The 24,338-nt window shown below is 41.5% G+C and overlaps 1 protein-coding gene across 3 annotated transcripts in view; it reads left to right on the top strand.

Moving 5' to 3' along the window:
• The window catches only part of fam3c (FAM3 metabolism regulating signaling molecule C), a 33,961-nt gene extending 24,060 nt beyond the window's left edge, over positions 1 to 9,901 (top strand). For all 3 annotated transcript variants that reach the window (XM_060914267.1, XM_060914268.1, XM_060914269.1), the window contains exon 10: positions 7,198 to 9,901. In XM_060914267.1, coding sequence (XP_060770250.1) covers positions 7,198 to 7,287 — 90 coding nt within the window. In that variant the 3' untranslated portion in view covers positions 7,288 to 9,901. The remainder of the gene's footprint in view (positions 1 to 7,197) is intronic.
• Positions 9,902 to 24,338: the final 14,437 nt, after the last annotated feature.

The raw sequence follows: 24,338 nt of genomic DNA, 5'->3' as shown, positions 1-24,338 counted from the left end.
TTTTTATTTTACGGCTCTCTGTGCTATGCAGCTTACAGATAATTCACTTGGTGGACTCATGGCTACTTGGGGAAAATGGTAAGGAGAGTTACTGGTATGCTTGCTAAGCACAAAGCAATGTGAAGCTTATTATTATTATTATTATTATAGTAAACTTGTGAAGCACACCACTGTTCTTGCTGCTTTGTGCTTAGCAAGCACACTAACTCTCCTTACTGTTTTCCCCCCAAGTAGCCATGAGTCCACTAAGTAAATTGTCAGTCAGCTGCATAGCACAGAGACCTGTAAAATGAAGTGGGTTTTGTTTTTTGTTTTTTTTTTAATTTTAAGACACCATTCCAACTCTGACACGTCTATCCTGAACTGGCGTACCACACTTGTATGCAGTTTTTGGATAGATGCACCTGTTCTTGTTGGTTTTCCCCCCGTAGAAAAAATTTTGGTTTAAAATGGCTCAACTCTCAGCATGACATGACACTGCGCTCTAAAAATTTTTTAAATCTTTTTTTTTTTTTTTTTCCCCTCCATGAGCTGGTACTGCGTAGATTAACAGTGTGTGGTGTTTTTCCGCATTCAAATGAATGGTGTTGCGGAAGAAAAAAATTATTCATTTGAATGTGGAAAAACACCACACACTGTTAATCTATGCAGAACCAGCTCATAAATTTTATTTTTATTTATTTTTTTAAGGAGCACAAAGTGTCATGTCATGTGCTGTAAGCTGAGCCATTTTAAACAGATTTTTAGAGCACATGGGCACATGCACTATGCCACAGACTTTTTTTTTTTTTTTTTTAATTGCAGCACGAGGTCACATCTGATCCAGTTTGTTGTTGCTCTGTTCCAGCTGAGTAAGCGCATTTTCTCTGCGGAAATGCCATCTCGTTCCAGCTTGTGCTTTTTTTTTTTTTTTTTTAGCATCATTGTGGCATGCATATGCTACACAATGAGGCATACTTATTTATTTAAAAACTGAAATTCGGTAAAATACTTGCAAAGCTACGATGTAAATAGAGAATATAAACAGCCGAGTTGCTCCAAGTGACCACTACATGAGGTCATCGCACACGTCACCACTGCAGGAAGCCCACTTGGCATTTTAAAGAAAATATATTTTTCCTCAAACACTGGTCTCTGAAAATGAAAGTTTGATTTTAAATCTGCGACTACTTTTACTTAAAATAAGTTTGAAAATAAATCCACTGGAGGATCCCTTTTAAACATGTTGCTGACCTCAAATTGAACATGTACTGTATATTTTTCACAGGGTTTCCATGACTTCTATCTTCTATTCAGAATTTTACATGCACAGACATGAATGTTATGGCAACGTTTGGCTTTTGATGATTTTCTTTGAACTGTTCTTCTGTGGCAGAATAATTGTACAAAATACATTTTTAATGGGGGGAAAAAAACAAGAATTTGGTGCACAAGTATTAATTTATTTTGTGTTTTCTGAAATCAACAGTCAAAATTACTCAGTCAGAAATGTACCCGCTTAGAGTAATTCAGTGGTGCTAAAGGTTCTAAACTGTCTTGACTTGCCAAGGCTTTTTAACTTCCTGTTAGTGATCATGATGGACTATAGCTGGTAGCGTCCCTATGCCCAGAGTTAGCCTCAGAATAAATCCAATGGTTTTTTTTTTTTTGGGGGGGGGGCAAATTATCATTTGAGAACCTAATTTGTGATCTGTATTCTTGATACGGTTTTGCCGTCAGCAACCAACACACTAACCCAGTTCCAACTTCAAGCATGCTGCAAAGTCAGTCTCTCTCACTCACTCACTCGTGTGCATGCGCGTGTGCGCACACTGCACTGCACATGTCATTAGAACATCAGACTAGACACTAGGCTATATAATACTGTACTCCTTTTTACCAAATAAAGGCAGACAGACCCCAAAATCACTCATTTTATGTAATAGTCATGAAAACTAAGACTGGCATCATAAAGTGAATTAAACACATGACTTGCGTTTAGAGGAGTTGCAAGTGAAGCATGTTAATTCCCAAGCATTGTTTGACTTGTTTTAGTTAGTATTAACATGTGCATAAGGTCCATCTTGATGTAATGATGACAAATCAAGCATAGGACTGCTTTTTCCCCCAAATGTGACTTTGTGCAAATATGACCTGTTGGGGGGCTGGTAAGAATTTTATTTATTTTATTATTTTTTTAAAGATATTTTTTTTGGGCTTTTTTCACCTTTATTGGATAGGGCAGTGTAGAGCAGGGGTGTCCAAACTGATCCATAAAGGGCCGTGTGGCTGCAGGTTTTCATTCCAGCCATGCAGCAGCACACCTGACTTGGCTCATTCAATCAACTGAACTGTCTTCATATAGTCAAATACTTGCAGCCACACCCACCCTTGATTAAAGGGTGGGTGTGTCAGTTGATTGAATAAGCCAAATCAGGGTGCTGCTGCATGGCTGGAATGAAAACCTGCAGCCACACGGCCCTTTATGGATCAGTTTGGACACCCCTAGTGTATAGACAGGAAATGAGCTGGAGAGAGAGACGGAGAGGGATTGGGAAATGACCTCGGGTCGGAATCGAACCCGGGTCCCTGGATTTATGGTATGGCGCCTTGGTCGACTGAGCCACGGCGCCCCCCCCCCGTAAGAATTTTTTAATGAGTAATATAAATAATGAATAAAACGCAGAACTTGGCGCTATAAGGTTTTGGGATGGTGATTCACTACAGCTGGTGAAAAAGGGTTTGTTTGACAGCACTCATTTGATTGACCAGTAAGAGGATCATGGATTTGGACAACTCAAGAATGTCTCTTGGAGCCATTTCTAAACAACTGCAGATTCCAAGATCACCAGTTCAAAGAATTTATGCAAGTACAAGTTACTGGGAGGCTAGAAGACCCAAAACTGCCACCCTCAGCTGAGATGAAATTGGTTCAGATTGTTAGGAACATCCCAAGAACCACCAAGGCACAGGCCTACCTTGAACTGGAAACTGATGGAACACTGTCTACAGTCAAGTGAATTTTATGTCAACCAGGAGACTGCCATTCAAGAAAGGAGCCCCTGCTTCAAAATTGACACCAAGCTTGACCTGAAGTTTTCAGCTGACCACATGGACAAAGCAAAAGCCTTCTGGAGGAAAGTTTTATAGTCAGATGAAACGAAGATCGAGTTGTTTTGGCCACAATGACCAGACGTACAGAGGAACACTGTACCAACTGTTAAGTGTGGTGGTAGCATCATGCTCTGGGGCTGTTTTACTGCCAGTGGAACTGGTGCATTGCGCAAAGTGGATGGAATAATGAACCACCTCAGAATTCTTCAGCATAACCTTGAAACTGTCAGCGAGACCAAAGAACCCCGAATGGTGATGTGTGGGCCAGGTCTGGCCTGCAAGAGCCAAGTGGCCTGCGTGGACCCATTGGCACTAACGCATCCTAGTCATAACACGTTTAAAGTGTGCAACATGTGAAGGTGTGCACTGCTACTTTTTGACCTTATCCCACACCATATACTTGACCTCAGACCTGTCATAAAGCATGAATAGACTAAACCAAGAACAACATGGGCTGTATGAAAAAGAGCAAAGTTAACCAGGAAACCAATCAGTTCAAATCTGACTGGACTGATCAGTTTTATTTTACCAGACCATGCCAGTACTAAACCGACGTGCTTGATATGTATGCAGACCATAACGGTCTGTGTAAAAGCAAATTCTATTGACTGCCACAAGAACAGCTTTGTCACACATGCACTTAAGCATGGTGAAATTCCTCTCTGCATTTAACCCATCTGAAGCAGTAAATGTACACATGAGCAATGAGCGCGCACACACCCAGAGCAGTGAGCAGCCACGCTACAGCACCTGGGGAGCTGTTGGGGGTTAGGTGCCTTGCTCAAGGGCACTTCAGCCCAAGGCCGCCGCATGTTAATCTCTCAATGTCTGTAGACTGTGGGGGAAACTGGAGCACCCGGAGGAAACACTGAGAACCCGCGTAGACACGAGAACATGTAAACTCCACACAGAAAGGCCCCTGTCAGCCACTGGGCTTGAACCCAGAACCTTCTTCCTGTGAGGTGACAGTGCTAACCTCTACCACCGTGCTGCCCAAAAGAAAAGCATCTCATTATCTCTAGCTGCTTTATCCTGTTCTACAGGGTCGCAGGCAAGCTGGAGCCTATCCCAGCTGACTACGGGCAAAAGGCGGGGTACACCCTGGACAAGTCGCCAGGTCATCACAGGGCTGACACATAGACACAGACAACCATTCACACTCACATTCACACCTACGGTCAATTTAGAGCCACCAGTTAACCTAACCTGCATGTCTTTGGACTGTGGGGGAAACCGGAGCACCCGGAGGAAACCCACGCGGACACGGGGAGAACATGCAAACTCCGCACAGAAAGGCCCTCGCCGGCCACGGGGCTCGAACCCGGACCTTCTTGCTCTGAGGCGACAGTGCTAACCACTACAGCACCGTGCTGCCAAAAAAAAAGAAAAGCAAATAATACAAATTGGTATTTATAGCCAGATTATTTGGTAGACACACATCAAACCACTGTAATTATTAATGTGTTGGTATGTTATTGTGGTATTTTAATCTTGTACTTTGTCACTGTGTGTGTGAGGAAAATGTATATCCTGCCGTCTGCCTCTTGGTTCTTCTTGAGGTGAATGTGGTTGTAGAGATGATGCTGATAGCTGTCTGATGTGAAAAGCTGTTTGCACTTAACAAACGGCATTGTTATTGTTGGTATGCAGACATGTACGTCAGGTTTTTGTAGAAAAGTTGACCCGATTTATCTTTGCCTCAGGATACTCCGTCCTTTCCCACTGTGTACCACCTGCTGTAATGCTGTTAGTCATTTTTTGCACAGTAAATAAACATTCTGATTTGAGTTAGATATAAAAAGGGGTGTGTGTGCATGAAAAATAAACCTACTGGCAGTGTTGGTGGGTGTATAAGTGTTGAACACTGGACATTTTGGCCCTTGGGGAACCTTGAGCTAGATGGTTGAAGCCTAGACACAATTCAGTGTTCTGACAGGACATTGACTCCAAACACGCATCAAAGCTGGTTGTAGAATGGATAAAGCAGACTAACATTAAGCTTGGGCGGCACGGTGGTGTAGTGGTTAGCGCTGTCGCCTCACAGCAAGAAGGTCCTGGGTTCGAGCCCCGGGGCCGGCGAGGGCCTTTCTGTGTGGAGTTTGCATGTTCTCCCCGTGTCCGGGTGGGTTTCCTCCGGGTGCTCCGGTTTCCCCCACAGTCCAAAGACATGCAGGTTAGGTTAACTGGTGACTCTAAATTGAGCGTAGGTGTGAATGTGAGTGTGAATGGTTGTCTGTGTCTATGTGTCAGCCCTGTGATGACCTGGCGACTTGTCCAGGGTGTACCCTGCCTTTTGCCCGTAGTCAGCTGGGATAGGCTCCAGCTTGCCTGCGACCCTGTAGAAGGATAAAGCGGCTACAGATAATGAGATGAGACATTAAGCTTATAGCACATTGCTCCTGTGGAGGGCGGCCCCATGTGGACAGTTGGGGATTGCGCCTGGAGGACGCTCTGGACTCTTGCAGTGGTGCTTTTTGTGGCTAGGGACTGCAGTTGACTTACTGACTTTAGGACTGCAGCTGACTTTGGGACTGCGGTTGTCGTGAATGGTTTTGCACTCGGGTTTCTATCGGTGGGGGTTTATAGCATCAACGAAGCTGACTTTGTTAGGACTGTTAATGTTAGTCGTCTGTTCAAATGAGGATGGGTTCCCTTTTGAGTCTGGCTCCTCTCGAGGTTCTTCCTCATATCTACTGAGGGAGTTTTTCCTTGCCACCGTCACCACAGGCTTGCTCATTGGGGATAGATTGGAGATAAAATTAGCTCATGTATTTTAAGTCGTTCAAATTCTGTAAAGCTACTTTGCGACAATGTTTGTTAAAAGCACTATAGAAATCAACTTGACCTTGATCCTGACCTCAGCCCTGTCGAAAATGTGGACTGTGCTTCAAAGTCAGGTCTGTGCCAGGTAACACACAATCTCTGAATTTCCCCTATGGGGGAATCGGTATCTTATTATTGGCATGGGGTCTGTCGTCTACAATTCAGTTAAATCGTATCTCCTCCGTCAGTTCTCCATGGATTTCCGTTCCGATTGTTTTGTTTGAAAGAACTCCTCATTCCGCACAAAACTTGGTCATTGTTTTGTCAAATATTTTGCTAACTAGTTACTAATTAGCCCAAATTAATGAATTTTCCAGGCCTCTCACTAGAATTGTATCTTCTCTTGCTTTCTCATCCAATTTCAGTTCTGAATGTTTTGGATAGATCTTCCCTTGAGAAATAAAACTTGGTTGTTTTTTGAGTTTTCCTGTTAGTTTGCTTACAACTTTGTTTATTTTCAGTTAAATCATATCTCCTCCCTCAGTTCTCAATGGATTTCAGTTCAGATTTTTATTTGAAAGAACTAGACCTTCTGCACAAAACTTGGTCATTCTATTGTCAATTTTTTGCTAACAAATTAGTAATTGGGTCAACTTGACACCATTTTATTCTGACCTAGAATTGTATCTCCTCTCTCATTTGTCATGCAAATTCAGTTCTGATCAATGTTTTGGGTAGATCTTCCCTTGGGGAACAAAATTGGTCCTCTCTTACATGGTCACGTTTCAGTTCTGTTTGATGTTTTGGTAGTTATGGTGGTTCTGGTGGCAGGACAGATGAACTACTGTGTCCTTGATGTTCTGGTTGTATCTTAAATTTAATTGACCTCTACCAATTCTGCCAAGCAGAGTGGCCAAATATCCAAGCAGAATTCTGACAAGTTTGATGGCTTCCAAAAGCATCTGGTTAAAGTGAAGCTTGCTCAGAGACATTTAACCAAATATTAGGTGTGCTGTATGCATGGACTAGGGGGTTGATCATCTGATTTTTTTTTTTTTTTTTAAGATAACCCAAAATAAATTTTTTTTTCCCCCACCTATTTGAGATGCATGTTGTACAATCATTATGGAACAGATCAAAGAAATCATTAAACGCCTAATATTGACATGACATTTCATGTCCTTGTATGTAAACTACTGACTGCAACTGTATACAAGTATGAATTTCTGTAGCTATTGATTTCTGAAGTCTTAACTGTTGTATATTATAAGAATTGCTAAGGCTGTTCTGTGAGGTGAATTATGTAATGAGATGTAACTAAATCTATTCTAATGTTCTCAGTACATTAAGAACAATGCTGAGACCAACAAGTATGAAGGCTGGCCAGAAGTTCTGGAAATGGAAGGATGCATTCCTCGGAAACAGGACTGATGTCTGCTAGATCACACTCTACTTGGACCAAATGATGTAGATTCTCTACGTGTCCAGTCAGTCAAAACAAAAGCACTTCCACAGAATTAACTTTTTTATATGCAAAAGATCTTAACTTATCAACTTGATGAATATGCAATCTTGAAGCCAGTCTCCAACCTGATGCACTGCATTCATATGGTATTTCATAGCAACTCACGATTCTGAAATTATGTATCAATCATAGAATTACGTAAGGAGTGTCATAGAGATATAATTTTGAAAATTGGTAATTTTTTTTTTACAAGTATGTTAACATTGCCCCGTTATGAGCATAGCTAAGGAATAAATGTGCAAACTGGAAAGTAAAACATTCACAGGTCAGACATGAGAATAACAATATAAAAATGGTAGTTGTGCTCAGTATTGGTGGAAATATGGTTTTATTTAAAAAAAAATTTTAAATGTATTATACCATTTTTAAAAAAGTGTTTACTACTTTTTGTGCTGACAATGTGGAAGTTGTGCAAACAGCTACTACTACTGCTTCTTGGGTGGGGGTTTCTTTTTACGTACATTCTGAGAAAGTGGTTACCTGTGTGTTTTAGCCCACTCTAATTATTTAACTCTGAGCATGTAGTAATGTATAGAACAGCAGCATTGTGGGGATTTTTTTTTTTTTCTTCTCAGAAACAATCATGAAGAATCATTTTGGTTGAGGTTCATTAATTCACCTTTCATTAATGTGCTTATTGCACTTTAATCTAGCTTACAGAGTTAATTCTTCTAAGACAGATGTTTGTGAAAATTATGTTCAATTTCTTTAAATGCTCCATTGCTCATATTTTCAGTGTTTGTAAGGATTTTTCATGGCTTAGACTTTAAAAAAATTATTTGGGTGCAAGTGAAAGCTATTTTATGAACAGATGCAGCTCTGCACTTTTATTTATTTTATATTGATTGCCAGCTTAATTGCAACAGTATTGGAGGGTCATGCAATGATTAATTGCAAAAACATCCTGGAGGACATTTCTGATGGGTTTGAGCCTGTGCCACTTTTAGTTATTTCCATAACCTGTAGCATCTGGTTCTATAAATTTGTTATGCAAAATGAATCACCTACATGTATCTTTGCAGGATTGTACAGACAATATATTGCTATATAAAAAATTTGCATTATCAACAGCTCTGTGTGGCACTAAACAGATTCAGAGAAATATTGTCCTTTGCTGTGAAGTCCAGTCTGGGACATGCTCCACCCTTATAATAATGGTTTTGAAAACTACCAGTCTCTTATAAAAGTTGAGCAGCTCTTGTGTATCCTCCAGTCTCCTTACACCTAGACATACATGGATCAGCCATAACATTAAAACCACTTGCCTAATATTGTGTAGGTTCCCCCTTGTGCTATCAAAACAGTGCTGCCCTATCAAGGCATGGACTCCACAAGACCTCTGAAGGTGTACTGTGGTATCAGGTGCCAAGATATTGGAAGAAGATCCTTTTAGTCCCATCAGTTGTGACTTGGGGCCTCCAGGGATCAGACTTGTTTGTACAGCACATCACACAGATGCTTGATTGGATTGAGATCTGGGGACTTTTGGAGGCCCTTGAAGTCAACACCTTGAACTCTGTTGTTCCTCAAACCATTTCTGAACAAATTTTGTAGCTGAAAGAGGCCACTGCCATTAGGGAATACTGTTGCCATGAAGGGGTGTACTTTGTTGCAGAACCATGTTTAAGTTGGTGGTATGTGTCAAAGTAACAACCACGTGAATGGCAGGACCCAAGGGTTCCCACCAGATCATTGCCCAGAGCATCACACGGACTCTGCCAGCTTGCGTTCTTCCTGTAGTGCATCCTGGTGCCATGTCTTCCCCAGGTAAGCAATGCACAGGCACCTGGCTATCCACATGATGTAAAAGAGAGCATGATTCTTCAGTCCAGGCCACCTTCTTCCATTGCTCCATGGTTCAGTTCTGATGTTTACATGCCCATTGTAGGCGCTTTGGTGGTGGACAGGGGTCAGCATGGGCACTCTGACTGACTGGTCTGCGGCTACACAGCAAGTTGTAATGTGGTACAGTAGCTCTTCTGTGGGATTGTACCAGACAGGTTAGTCTTCGTTCCCCATGCTAATGAATGAGCCGTGGGTGCCCATGACCTGGTCACTGGTTCACAGGTTGTCCTTCCTTGGACTACTTTTGGTAGGTATTGCCTCCATAGTGAGAAGACCCCACAAGACCTGCCATTTTGGAGATATTATGACCTAGTCATCTAGCCAGTCACAACAAAGGCTGGTGATTCTTTTCACACTTTATACTTGTGACCATCACCACAGCTGTGGAAATGCAAATGTCAGTGTAACTTTCACTTTTAATATTTAAATTTGCAGTCTTTTTTTTTAATGTTTGTTTAAAAAAAAAATACATGCGTGACTGATTTGGTGTGTGACGACAGTAGGTCATTCAGTCTTAGTAGGGAATTGTGTATTGGAGGAAAACAGATTCCTTCATCTGCTGCTGTGTTGCAGCTGGTCAAATGTAGAGTGCCACATTGTTTTGTTTCAACTGAATTTAATGTTTTAAAATAATTTAATTGAAATCTGTTGGATAAACTTGACCCTATCCCTGAACTGTGTGCGCACTTGCTGTATATGCCTGTATTGAATGTGTTCTGGTCTGCAAATTAATTTTCTAATCCTTTTTAAATATGGCATTTAGCAGCCATATACTGTTTTCCTCCATGAAATCATTTACTACATGTTTTAAGAGGTTGATTTTGCTCAAGTTAAAAGGAAACTAATGATGTGCCTTATTTTACCTAACCACAAAGGATTTTGTGGCCACGTCTCAACCATCTTTCAACTATTAAAAAAAAAAAAAAAAAACCTCCCTTATAACCTGATTTGAATGTCTATTATACTGTTTGTTTTTTTACCCTCAGTTGCTCCAACACATTGAACATCTCGTTTGTACACAACCTGCGAACTTCCACCACACCAGCAAACATTGAACCCAAATCATTCACTCTTCCACTTAAACTGTGTGCATGTGCATGCCATCTAACTATATACTCAATTCAGAACACTACAGTAGCATGTTTTGGAGTAGAGAATCAGGAATGACTTGTTAATCAGGAAACACAATACAGGGGCGTGCAAAAGTAAGTATACAGTAAGAATTATTACAGTAGTGGTACTAGGTTTCATTTAATACTAGAATGTGTTTTTCATTACTGTATACCTACTTTGCAGCCCCCTGTCTATTGACCCATGTAACATCCTATTACAGCCCTTGAACTATAATGTGGAAGTAAATAGGCACACTAAATGATGCAAGACCAACTTTTATTTCTTTAAAATGTACAAAAAGTACATTCACTAACATACATACATATCTAAGTACCACCTACACTAATCACTGGAAACACTAGTAAATTATAAGGTGAATAAGATAAGTGAACACAGTTTAAAAAAAAAAAAACAATTCAACTTCTCACGCTCATTTCATCATCTCTAGCTGCTTTATCCTGTTCTACAGGGTTGCAGGCAAGCTGGAACCTATCCCAGCTGACTAAGGGCGAAAGGTGGGGTTGACTAGGGTGCATCAGTTGCCCCCTAAAAATGAAAAGTTCCTCCGATCATGATGCATTTTTGTTTTTCTGTTCCTTTTGGTAAGAAAACACACTGGGTGAAATATTTTGACAATTCAAAAGTTTACTGGTGGCACCAGGAGCTCAAAGTTATGGAAAAAGCTGCTCTTTTATGACAAAATTTCGATCACTTTTCATGAAACATTATGGCACCTTTATAGAGTATACCAAATATCTTAGATACACATTTTTAGTACATATTCTAAATATATTATCAAGCACAGTTTGAGTTTTAGCTGTTCATTAAATCATTGTTCAACTACTTTTAAACAATACAAATGTATTATGAATCACATTAATGCTTCTCAATCCCTTGCAAAGGTTCTTAACATGATCTCTGGCTCACAAGAAATCAATAAATGGAGTCCAACATTGTGATTCAAATCTTACGTGAAAACAAGCGTTTTTTTGGCAAAAAATGAACCTCATGGGGGCGGCACGGTGGTGTAGTGGTTAGCGCTATCGCCTCACAGCAAGAAGGTCCTGGGTTTGAGCCCCGGGGCCGGCGAGGGCCTTTCTGTGCGGAGTTTGCATGTTCTCCCCGTGTCCGCGTGGGTTTCCTCCGGGTGCTCCGGTTTCCCCCACAGTCCAAAGACATGCAGGTTAGGTTAACTGGTGACTCTAAATTGACCGTAGGTGTGAGTGTGAATGGTTGTCTGTCTCTATGTGTCAGCCCTGTGATGACCTGGCGACTTGTCCAGGGTGTACCCCGCCTTTCGCCCATAGTCAGCTGGGATAGGCTCCAGCTTGCCTGCAACCCTGTAGAAGGATAAAGCGGCTAGAGATAATGAGATGAGATGAACCTCATGGTGCCACCGTTAGACTTTTGAATATGGTCAAAAAATTTTACAGGATGTCTTTATTGATGAAAAGGAATACCCAAACAAAAATGCATCAGATTTTATGAAAGTGAGGGCAACTGATGCACGCTAGGGTACACCCTGGACAAGTCGCCAGGTCATCACAGGGCTGACACATAGACACACACAACCATTCACACTTACGGTCAATTTAGAGTCATCAGTTAACCTAACCTGCATGTCTTTGGACTGTGGGGGAAACCGGAGCACCCGGAGGAAACCCACGCGGACACGGGGAGAACATGCAAACTCCACACAGAAAGGCCCTCGCCGGCCACGGGGCTCGAACCCGGACCTTCTTGCTGTGAGGCGACAGCGCTAACCACTACACCACCGCGCCGCCCCCTTCTCACATTCATAAAATCCAATTATCTGTGTTATAGCACTGGTCTGGGAGTCACATTACCTCATCCATGTCCCTCCCATGGCAGGGGGGAATACACCCGATCCATAAGTATTTAGGCATCAATATAATTCATAATTTTGCATCTGTACACCACCACAGTGGATTTGAAATGAAACAATTAAAATGTGATTGAAGTGTAGACTTTAGTTCAGAGTTTTAAGAAAAATGTTGCAATAACTGCACTAAGCCATTTTTTCATCATCCCTCCATTTTCACAGTCTCAAAAGTAATTGGGTAAAAAAATTATATAGGGGCCAGTGGTTAAATTCTGGGTACAAGCAAGGCCATGGCATCCGCCTCTTCACCAAGATTGCCGTGGTGCTGAGCGCACTTCTCTACTGCTGTGAGACCTGGACCACCTACCACATCCAGCTACTGGAGCAGTTTCATCAACGATGTCTGCGGAATATCTGCAGCATCAAGTGGCAGGATACAGTATCCAACCTGCAGGTCCTGAAGAAGTGCATCTTCCCCAGTGTTGAGTGCTTGATCGTCAAGTGCCAGCTAAGATGGACAGGACACGTTGTCTGCATGGAAGACAACAGAATCCCAAAGATGCTGCTGTACGGACAACTGAAGCAAGGGCATCGCAACCAGGGAAGACCCCTTAAAAGATGCAGGGACAATTTGAAAGCAAGCCTTAGGAGCTGCAACATTGATGTCAACTCCTGGGAAGCAACTGCCCATGACAGAGCTCTTTGGAGAAACCAGTACACGTTAGGCACTAGGGCCTTTGAAGCCAACAGAGCAGCTGCTATTCATGAGAAGAAAGAGAGGAGGAAACAGCACTCCACCTCTGTCTATTCCTTCCCCTGCAGCATCTGTGGCCGTTCATGTGCGTTCAAAATTGGTCTTCATTCCCACGTGAGGACCCACCTCAGCAAATGACTTGTCTGCCTACTCATCTGTCGAACCGACAGGAGAATCCATCACAAGCATTTCTTATGTCTCATCTCATCTCATTATCTGTAGCCGCTTTATCCTTCTACAGGGTCGCAGGCAAGCTGGAGCCTATCCCAGCTGACTACGGGCAAAAGGCGGGGTACACCCTGGACAAGTTGCCAGGTCATCACAGGGCTGACACATAGACACAGACAACCATTCACACTCACATTCACACCTACGGTCAATTTAGAGTCACCAGTTAACCTAACCTGCATGTCTTTGGACTGTGGGGGAAACCGGAGCACCCGGAGGAAACCCACGCGGACATAGGGAGAACATGCAAACTCCACACAGAAAGGCCCTCGCCGGCCCCGGGGCTCGAACCCAGGACCTTCTTGCTGTGAGGCAACAGCGCTAACCACTACACCACCGTGCCGCCCGCATTTCTTATGTAATTAATGAAATATGGTTTTCATGAATGTAAACTAAAATGATGATTTAACATTAAAACCAGGTGAAGTAAGGCAAAAAGAGAGTTTGAACTCTCAAGCTCTGGACTGAAAGACAGCTGCCTTAGCTCTCAGCTAATGAGCAACTGCAAGCTGTATTTGATATCGGCCCCTTCATCTTGTGACAGGGTTTGTTAACCACTACAGCATGGAAGATCCAACAAGTGTGATTTTATTTTATTACCTAAAATTAATTTTTCAAGAACATTGTGAAAATAAAATAAAAATATGAATAATAAAGTAAATGAATGATACAATTTAATGAAATTCTAACCATTAGGATGTCATATACCTGTATACTAAAGATGTTGATTGAACATTGAGTGGCGTATTTAACCCACATAAATTTCATTACCTCATGACAAAATTTCACCTGAGAAAATAAGTGCTCGATATCAAATTTTCTTGAACAAATTTTGGTGTGTATATTCTATAGATGCTTTATAGTGAATTCCATTTGAATCTGAGTAGCAGTTTTGGACAAGTTGTTAAAAGTAGGTTTTTCAGATCGTGTAAAAATGCAGGAATATTAACTAGTTAAAAAGTCAAATTTATACAAAAATGTGCAAAATTTTTACATTTTTGTACAAAAATGAATTTTGAATTTAGGTCAAGTAATTTGTGATACAGGCTAAAACATAAATGTCTGTTGTAGTACGGTACTGTACCACCTTTTGGTCTTTTGTGCAAAGGTTTTATACAATCCTTCTTTATGACATAAAGCTAAGTTCCAATTTTCATGTCAACTGGACGTTCACAGTGGAAATTACAAGCTCCTGAATTTTGATTGGCTGTTGCCAGCCACATTGATTATCAAAGCAATATTTTGAAGAGAGTAAAAAAATTGTCCCAATGAGCCATTGTACCAAATTCAAACTTTTTCTGATTTTTTTTTTCACTGAAAACAAGCAAATTTTATTTATAGCTCCCTTTATGTTTTGTGAAAATCAGACAATGTGTTGATCAGATATGACATCTAACATACATAACTATTTTAATGAAGATTGATCTGCTTGCATGACCAAAACAGATTGCCATATCTAAATTTCTTTCACAATTTAAGATCAGTGAGGTCTGAAGATGATTATGTCTAAGCTTTGGGATGACTGAACCCAGTTTCTGAGGAGATGCTGAAAATAGGTTTTGGAGAAAATTGAGAAAAGAATCAGGAAAAAAAGTTCCCGCAGCTTTTCTGCTTGGAACTCCTAATAATCTAAATAAAATAATAGGGTTTCTGCAGTGGGTGGCACGGTGGTGTAGTGGTTAGCACTGTTGCCTCACAGCAAGAAGGTTCTGGGTTTAAGTCCAGCAGCTGATGGGGACCTTTCTGTGTGGAGTTTGCATGCTTTCCCCGTGTCTGCATGGGTTTGCTCTGGTTTCCCCCACAGTCCAAAGACATGCAGGTTAGGTTAATTGGTGACTCTAAATTGACCGTAGGTGTGAATGTGAGTGTGAATGGTTGTGTGTCTATGGTGGGGTTTACATTAGACCGTATCAGCGGATCATCAGATTAACGTTTTTAAAAACGATTCGCGTGCACACAGCAACGCCAATACACGGATACGCTAATCACATGACTAATTCGGCACGTAAGTTGAAATGTGTCAGTGCGGCTCATCGCTTCCTCCTCAGCGGCTGCGCTCCAAATCACTCCACCCTGAACAGCGAGTGCCCTCTGGAGGGTGCGCACTCCGGCCCTGCGCAGCTCACAGAGCGCACGAGTGAAGTGCACGAGCAGTGATTCGGGACTGAGCCGCTGTGTGCAAGTCACTTACCACTTGCAAGTGGAAGGATGGCAAGCCTAAAGACCATCATAACTACACAATGGGCAGTATTTGCAGTATTTTCATACTTTTATACTCTTTAATGAAAGGTGATACAAGGCGGAAGTCCGCGCCGTTTTTCAGCAGTCGCGTCACATGACCAACGCCAGCGAATCAGGAAGGTGGATGTCACAGTGACATTGTCCAATGACGATGCCAGCTAGAGCTCAGCACAGCGTATCCGCGTATTCTCAATGTTTACACAGCACCGGACCAGACACGATCTGGATTGAATACGTGGACCCTGGCGGAGTCCCGTTTCCCGGCGTTTCTAGGCGTTTTAATGTAAACGGACAGTGCATCCGCGAAGAAAACGAGACAGATACGGTCTAATGTAAACTTGGCCTATGTGTCAGCCCTGTGATAACCTGGTGACTTGTCCAGGGTGTACCCTGCCTCTTGCTCATAGTCAGCTGGGATAGGTTCCAACTTGCCTGTGACCCTGCACAGGATAAGCGGTTACAGATAATGGATAGCTGGATGGTTTCTACAGCTTCTCTGTTTGGACCCCTAAATATGAGGATTAATTTTAATACTTGGATGTAAATCCTTTGCAGTCAAAGACCACCTGAAGTCTGAAGCCCATGGACATTGTCATGAAAACTCTCAAAACTTAAACTCTCCCAAGCAAAAATGATCCAGAGTGAAAGAGGTTGCAGAAAAGTTTAGACATTTACCTAATCAATTAATAAAAGCCCAGTACAGTCTGCAGAGTGAACTGGTTCCAAATCTCAAATCATTCATTTTTATAGTATTCCACCAATGCCAGACTTACACTATATAAGGATACATTTCCTCCTCTCTCTTCCAATATCCCCAAGGTTAACTGCATTGTTCTCAGTTTATGGACAGACTCCCCTGATTAGTCTTAATATTAAAACAAACCACCTGTGCTAAGTGACAAGTATGTATCCAAACAAGACTTTTAAGGACATTCCAATAATATACATCCAAATAAAGCTTGATTCTGGTTTAAGATTATTTCTAGTTCAACATATGCTTCAGAGTTCCATTAACAGTATGAAGCTTTGAGCAATCTATTTGTAACATCAACTTCATTAAATCTTTACTGAAAATCAACATGACTGGCTTTGAATCAAAATGCAATCATCATAAACCAAATTGTTGCTTGTATAATGACATCAAGGTACTGTATACAGGTGTGTGTGGTTACATACGAATCAAAATACAGTCATCATAAACCAAATTATTGTTTGTGATTACATCATGTGTGCATGGTTACATATGTGTGTGTGGTTACATTAAGGATATAAAATCACCACATCACCAAATTTACTCGCTTTGAGATGCTTTGCCCTTGAGATCCTTTACTGCAGCCGCCTTTAGTTGGTGCTTGTTTGTGGGTCTTTCTGCCTCCAGTTTTGTCTTCAGTAAGTGAAAACCATGCGCAGTTGGGTTGATTGTCTTGGCCATTTAAGAACATTCCATTTCTTGCCTTAAGAAGCTCTTGGGTTGCTTTCACAGTATGTTTTGGGTCATTTAGAAAAGTAGTAGTATTGTTCTACAGAGTAGAAAATGGTTAATACACAAACAAATCCCAGAGTAGAGTCCATCTGTACTCTGAAGGGTCATCTAATCTGGTTTGCAGGATTTGACAGATTTTTAGCAGAAAGTATAGCTTTATATACTTCAGAATTCACCCTACTTCTCCTCATCAGCAGTCACATCATCAGTAAATACCAGTAACCCAAGTTCCACTGGCCGACATACATGCCCATGTCCACCATGTTTGACAGATGATATGGTATGCTTTGGATCATGAGCCCTTCCTCTCCTTCTTCCCTTCCTCTTCTCTTTATTCTGGTACAAGGTAATCTTGGTTTCATCTGTCCAAAGAATCCAGAAATGGGCAGATGTCAATGGTTTGCATCTTGAGGTAAAAACTATCTGCATTTACTTTCATGAAGGTGTCTCTTGAATGTAGACTTTGACAATGACAGGCCTACCTCCTCAAGAGTGTTCTCGACTTGGCTAGACCTTGTGAAGGGGATTTTCTTCACCAAGAAATGAATTCTACTCTGGGTTTTGTTCGTGTATTAACCATTTTCTACTTTGTAGAACAATACTACTTCTTTTCCCCATAGCCAGCAAGGGCACCACAAATGACATTTTTACAGTCCACCGTTGGTGGATCTAGGGCATTTAAACTTGGCATAGCTCTCCAAGCTTGATCAATGGACAATTTAGAGTAGCCAGTTAGCCTAACTGCATGTCTTTGAACTTTGGGGGAAACTGGGCACCCAGAGGAAACCCACACAGACACGGGGAGAACATGCAAACTTCACACAAAGCCCCGTCGTTGGCCGTGAGGTTCGAACACAGAACCTTCTTGCTGTGAGATGACAGTGCTAACCACTGCACTGCCCAGAACAATACTGAAGAAATCAAAACCATTACAAACAAAATATTGTTTAAAAAACAAACCCAAAATGTGTTTCATAATTTAGATTCTTCAAAAGTAGTCACTGTTTACCGTGATGACGCTTTGCACACTACTGGCATTATCTCAACCAGCTTCATGAGGTAGTCACCTGGAATACTTTTCAGTTATCAAGTGTACCTTCTCGAAAGTTAATTAGTGGGATTTCTTGCCTTCTCAATGTGTTTGAGACCATCAGTTGTGGTATGCTGAGGTAGTGTTAGTATACAGTAAATAACTCTATTCAACAACTGTAATAATCCATATTATGTCAAGAACCGCTTAACTAAGTAAAGAGAAATGAGAGTTCATCATTACGTTGAGACATGAAGGTCAGTCAATCTGGAAAATTGCAAGAACTTTGAATGCATCTTCAAGTGCAGTTCCAAAAATAATCAAAAGCTATGATGAAACCTGTCCCAGGAAAGGAAGACCAAAACTTGCCTCTGCTGCAGAGGATAAGTTCAGTAGAATTACCAGCCCGAGAAATAACCAATTAACACCACCTCGGATTAAAGCCTACGAGTACTTCACAAAGTTTAAGTAGAAGACACGACTCAACATCAACTGTTTTGAGGAGACTGCATGGATCATACTTTCATTCAAATTACTGTAAAGAAACCACTACCGAGGAAGGTCAATAATAATAAGAGAATTGCTTGGGCCAGGAAAGACTATGAATGGACACTGGACTGGTGAAAACTACTTTGGAAGTACTTTGGTCTGATGAGTCCAAATTTGAGATTTTTTGTTCCAACTGCAGTGTCTTTGTGAGATGCAAAAAAGGGGAACAGATGGTATTTGCATGTGTGCTTCCTTCCATAAAGCATGGAAGAGGTGGTGTGATGGTGTAGGGGGTGCTTTGTTGGTGACGCTGTTGTATATTTATTCAAAATTGAAGGCATACTTAACCAGCACCACGACCACAGTATTCTACAGTGACATGGCATCCCATTTGTTTTTCAACAGGACAATGAACAAAACAGACCTCCAGGCTATGTAAGGGTTGTTTAACTAAGAAGGAGCATGAAGGACTGCTGCATCAGATCATCTGACCTAAACCCAAGTGAGATGGCTTGGAATGAATTGGACCACAGCGTGAAAGAAAAGCAGCCAAGAAGTGCTTAACATACAAGGGTAAGTCAAAAAGTTCTAAGACAAATGAAAAAAAAAATCCTTATTTATGAAAATAACAAAGCTATTTCTCTACATATCCTCCATTTAAGTCTAAACACTTCTGCAAGCGATGTTTCCATCGGAGAATTCTTTGTATTCCTTTTTTTTTTTATTCTTTTGAGATTATAACATCTGTCTTAGAACTTTTTGACTTACCCTCATATAGTACTGTGCAAAAGTCTTAGGCACATGTAAAGAAATGCTGTGGACAAAAAATGGCTTAAAAATAATGAAACAATGTTTCAACATAAAAAACCCTATAAACAGCAGTAAGCCATAATAAATGAAACAAAGTCAATATTTGGTGTAAGACAGCCCTTTGTTTTAAAAAATAAATAAAGAGTAGTCTCAGGTGGCGGCACGGTGGTGTAGTGGTTAGCGCTGTCGCCTCACAGCAAGAAAGTCTGGGTTCGAGCCCCGTGGCCGGCGAGAGCCTTTCTGTGTGGAGTTTGCATGTTCTCCCCGTGTCCGCGTGGGTTTCCTCCGGGTGCTCCGGTTTCCCCCACAGTCCAAAGACATGCAGGTTAGGTTAACTGGTGACTCTAAATTGACCGTAGGTGTGAATGTGAGTGTGAATGGTTGTCTGTGTCTATGTGTCAGCCCTGTGATGACCTGGCAACTTGTCCAGGGTGTACCCCGCCTTTCGCCCGTAGTCAGCTGGGATAGGCTCCAGCTTGCCTGCGACCCTGTAGAACAGGATAAAGCGGCTACAGATAATGAGATGAGTAGTCTCAGGTACAGTGAGTGTAGTTTTATAAGGAAATGAGCTGTAGGTTTTACTGAGCATCCTGCAGAACCAGCCACAGTTCTTCTGTACACTTTGTCACACTTGCTTCTTAATTTTGCAGCAAAACCCAGTAGCCTTCATTGTGTTTTCATTTTTAATCTGAAAAGTGGTTTCTTATGTAATAATGTTGCTTAGATACAAACTTTTTTTTAATGTAACATTTAATTTTGTGCTGGAAAATGAATGCTTGGAACTCTAAAATGTTTTTGTACTGACTTGATAATGTAGTCGTCGTAAAATAGAAATCTATAACAAAGTTTGGATGAAAAAATAGAGTGCCTAAGACTTTTGCACAGTACTGTATATGGGAACTCCTTCAATACTGTTGGAAAACCATTCCAGGTGACTACCTCATGAAGCTGGATGAGAGAATGCTAAGAATGTGCAAAGCAGTCACCAAAGCTAAAGGTGGCTACTTTAAAGAATCTAAAATATAAAACATTTTGCTTTGTTTACACTTTTTTTATTTACTATATAATTCCATATTTTATTTCATAATCTTGATGCATTCAGCATCATTCTACAATGTACAAAATAAAGAAAAACCACAGAATTAGGTGGGTGGGACAGGGGTGTAGTGGTTAGCACTGTCGCCTCACAGCAAGAAGGTCCTGGGTTTGAGCTCAGCAGCCGGTGAGGGCCTTTCTGTGTGGAGTTTGCATGTTCTCCCCGTGTCCGCGTGGGTTTCCTCCGGGTGCTCTGGTTTCCCCCACAGTCCAAAGACATGCAGGTTAGGCTAGTTGGTGGCTCGCAATTGACCGTAGGTGTGAATATGAGCGTGATTGGTTGTTTGTCTCTGTGTCAGCCCTGCAATAACCTGGCAACTTGCCCAGGGTGTACCCCGCCTCTTGCCCATAGTCAGCTGGGATAGGCTCCAGCTTGCATGTGATTCTGTAGAACAGGATAAGCAGCTACAGATAATGGATGGACGGATGAATTAGGTGTCCCCAAACTTTTAACTAGTACAACCCCGATTCCAAAAAAGTTGGGACAAAGTACAAATTATAAATAAAAACGGAATGCAATAATTTACAAATCTCAAAAACTGATATTGCATTCACAATAGAACATAGGCAATATATCAAATGTCGAAAGTGAGACATTTTGAAATTTCATGCCAAATATTGGCTCATTTGAAATTTCATGACAGCAACACATCTCAAAAAAGTTGGGACAGGGGCAATAAGAGGCTGGAAAAGTTAAAGGTACAAAAAAGGAACAGCTGGAGGACTAAATTGCAACTCATTAGGTCAATTGGCAATAGGTCATTAACATGACTGGGTATAAAAAGAGCATCTTGGAGTGGCAGTGGCTCTCAGAAGTAAAGATGGGAAGAGGATCACCAATCCCCCTAATTCTGCACCGACAAATAGTGGAGCAATATCAGAAAGGAGTTTGACAGTGTAAAATTGCAAAGAGTTTGAACATATCATCATCTACAGTGCACAATATCATCAAAAGATTCAGAGAATCTGGAAGAATCTCTGTGCGTAAGGGTCAAGGCTGGAAAACCATACTGGGTGCCCGTGATCTTCGGGCCCTTAGACGGCACTGCATCACATACAGGCATGCTTCTGTATTGGAAATCACAAAATGGGATCAGGAATATTTCCAGAGAACATTATCTGTGAACACAATTCACCGTGCCAGCCGCCGTTGCCAGCTAAAACTCTATAGTTCAAAGAAGAAGTCGTATCTAAACATGATCCAGAAGCGCAGACATCATCTCTGGACCAAGGCTCATTTAAAATGGACTGTGGCAAAGTGGAAAACTGTTCTGTGGTCAGACGAATCAAAATTTGAAGTTCTTTATGGAAATCAGGGACGCCGTGTCATTCGGACTAAAGAGGAGAAGAACGACCCAAGTTGTTATCAGCGCTCAGTTCAGAAGCCTGCATCTCTGATGGTATGGGGTTGCATTAGCGCGTGTGGCATGGGCAGCTTACACATCTGGAAAGACACCATCAATGCTGAAAGGTATATCCAGGTTCTAGAGCAACATATGCTCCCAACCAGATGACGTCTCTTTCAGGGAAGACCTTGCATTTTCCAACATGACAATGCCAAACCACATACTGCATCAATTACAGCATCATGGCTGCGTAGAAGAAGGGTCCGGGTACTGAACTGGCCAGCCTGCAGTCCAGATCTTTCACCCATAGAAAACATTTGGCGCATCATAAAACGGAAGCTACGACAAAAAAGACCTAAGACAGTTGAGCAACTAGAATCCTACATTAGACAAGAATGGGTTAACATTCCTATCCCTAAACTTGAGCAACTTGTCTCTTCAGTCCCCAGACGTTTACAGACTGTTGTAAAGAAAAAAGGGGATGTCTCACAGTGGTAAACATGGCCTTGTCCCAACTTTTTTGAGATGTGGTGTTGTCATGAAATTTAAAATCCCCTAATTTTTCTGTTTAAATTATACATTTTCTCAGTTTAAACATTTGATGTGTCATCTATGTTCTATTCTGAAAAAAATATGGAATTTTGAAACTTCCACATCATTGCATTCCATTTTTATTTACAATTTGTACTTTTTTTGAATCGGGGTTGTACAAGTATATATATATATATATATATATATATATATATATATATATATATATATATAGAGAGAGAGAGAGAGAGAGAGAGAGAGAGGATATTACAGTTGCTCAAAGATATGAAGTTTATCTTAAAGTGGTGAATGGCTATATCATGAGCGAGCAAAGCGAATGAGTGATACAGTTCTGAAAAAAAAAAAATTAAGAGACCACTTCAATGTTTTCTTAAATCAGCATCTCTCTGTATGGTGGCCATTTCATTCCAGTGTCTGTGCTGAACACAAGCACAACTCATTTTACTTAATGAGGTACTGATTATGTGATCACCTGAACCAAAGCTTACTTGGGGCGCTTTCACACCTCTAGTTCGATTATTTGGTCCGCACCAGGCAGTAAAATTGTTACATTGTAGCATACAGACTGCGTGTGGTCTGCGTTCACACATGCAAACGAACCAAATTGGTCTGAATGACGTTTCGTCATCTTCCAGTGGAAATAAGCGCCAATTTGGACTTTCACAATGGAGTGACACGTTCGCACACTGTTTCTTGCTCTGGTCCTTGCTTTTTATATCGTCAACATTACCCATTTCTGGCAAAATATCCAGTTCCGGAATGAGTCGCGGCTGCAGCTGGAGAACAATCTTTGGACATACTGGATTCGCCGAAGGCGTATACCGTGTCATTTCAGGCAGAGGAGACGCGCTATTTTCACCAATGCTGTCCTGCTGATGATGAGACAAGCACCTTTCCAAAGACCCACAAGGTAGGCTATAGTCTGTTAGCCTCCTCTCCCCCGTGTTTGCATCTGTAAGTGCCTGCACCCTGACACAGCTGAAACATCTGCACTGTTGTAATGTCAATTTAATTGAAACTCCTGAGTTGGTCCAGGTTCGCGTTCTCACCAGAGGGACCGCACCAGAGGTTGACATTTGGTGCGGAATCAAGTGGACCGAGACCACCCCTTTTTGGAGGTCTCAGTCCGCTTGATTTAGTGCGTGCCCGAGTGCGATTAATGCTTTCACACTGACGAAAACGAACCGAACTAAGAGCTTTTGGTTCGAATGGACTGTTTAGTGCGCACCAACTGCTGTTGGTGTGAAAGCACCCTCAAAAAGAGGAAAAGTATAATAAACCGCTGTTGTGGTCAACACTGCCCTCTTGCAATAAGACCAGTTTGAATGGCAAAAAAAAAAAAGTGCTAGTAGTACCTTAAATTTAATTGGAATACAAAAACATCTATTCATTATGCCAAGAGAGTTGAAAAGAAAAAAGTTTTGAGTGAGAAAAAGAAGGGTTCAATTCTGGCTTTACTGGCAGAGGGATACAGTGAGCATCAGGTTGCTTCTATCCTCAAAATTTCAAAGATATTGGGGACAACAAAGTTACAGACTGACAGAGAGTGAAAATGACTCTCCATTGACCAGGATGACTGTCAACTCCTTTGAATGTCACTCAACAACCATAGGATGACATCAAGTGACCTACAAAAAAAAATAGCAAATGGCAGCTGGGGTTAAGTGCACGGCCAGGACAGTTCAAAACAGGCTCCTCTGGGTGGGGTTAAAGTCATGCAAAGCTAGAAAAAAAAAAAGCCCTTCAGAAGCAAAGAAGAGCCAGGCTGAAGTTTGCTAAAAACGATAAAGGATTGGACCGTAGAGGACCGGAGTGTAGAGGACTGGAGTAAGGTCATCTTCTCTGATGAGTCCAATTTTCAGCTTTTCCCATCACCTGGTCATCTAATAGTTAGCCAGAAACCTGGAAAGGCCTACAAACCACAGTGTCTCACACCCATTGTGAAATTTGGTGGAAGATTAATGATAATTTTGGGGTGCTTCAGCAAGGCTAGAATGGGGCATATTTTTGTTTGTGAAGGACACATGAATCAAGCCATGTACAAGGTTATCCTGGAAGAAAACTTGCTTCTTTCTGCCCTGACAATGTTCCCTAACTCTGAGGATTGGGTTTTTCAGCAGGACAATTC

Source organism: Neoarius graeffei, chromosome 2 (genome assembly GCF_027579695.1).
Source record: "Neoarius graeffei isolate fNeoGra1 chromosome 2, fNeoGra1.pri, whole genome shotgun sequence".
Taxonomy (NCBI): Eukaryota; Metazoa; Chordata; class Actinopteri; order Siluriformes; family Ariidae; genus Neoarius; species Neoarius graeffei.
This window is presented reverse-complemented; position numbering and strand designations above follow the sequence as displayed.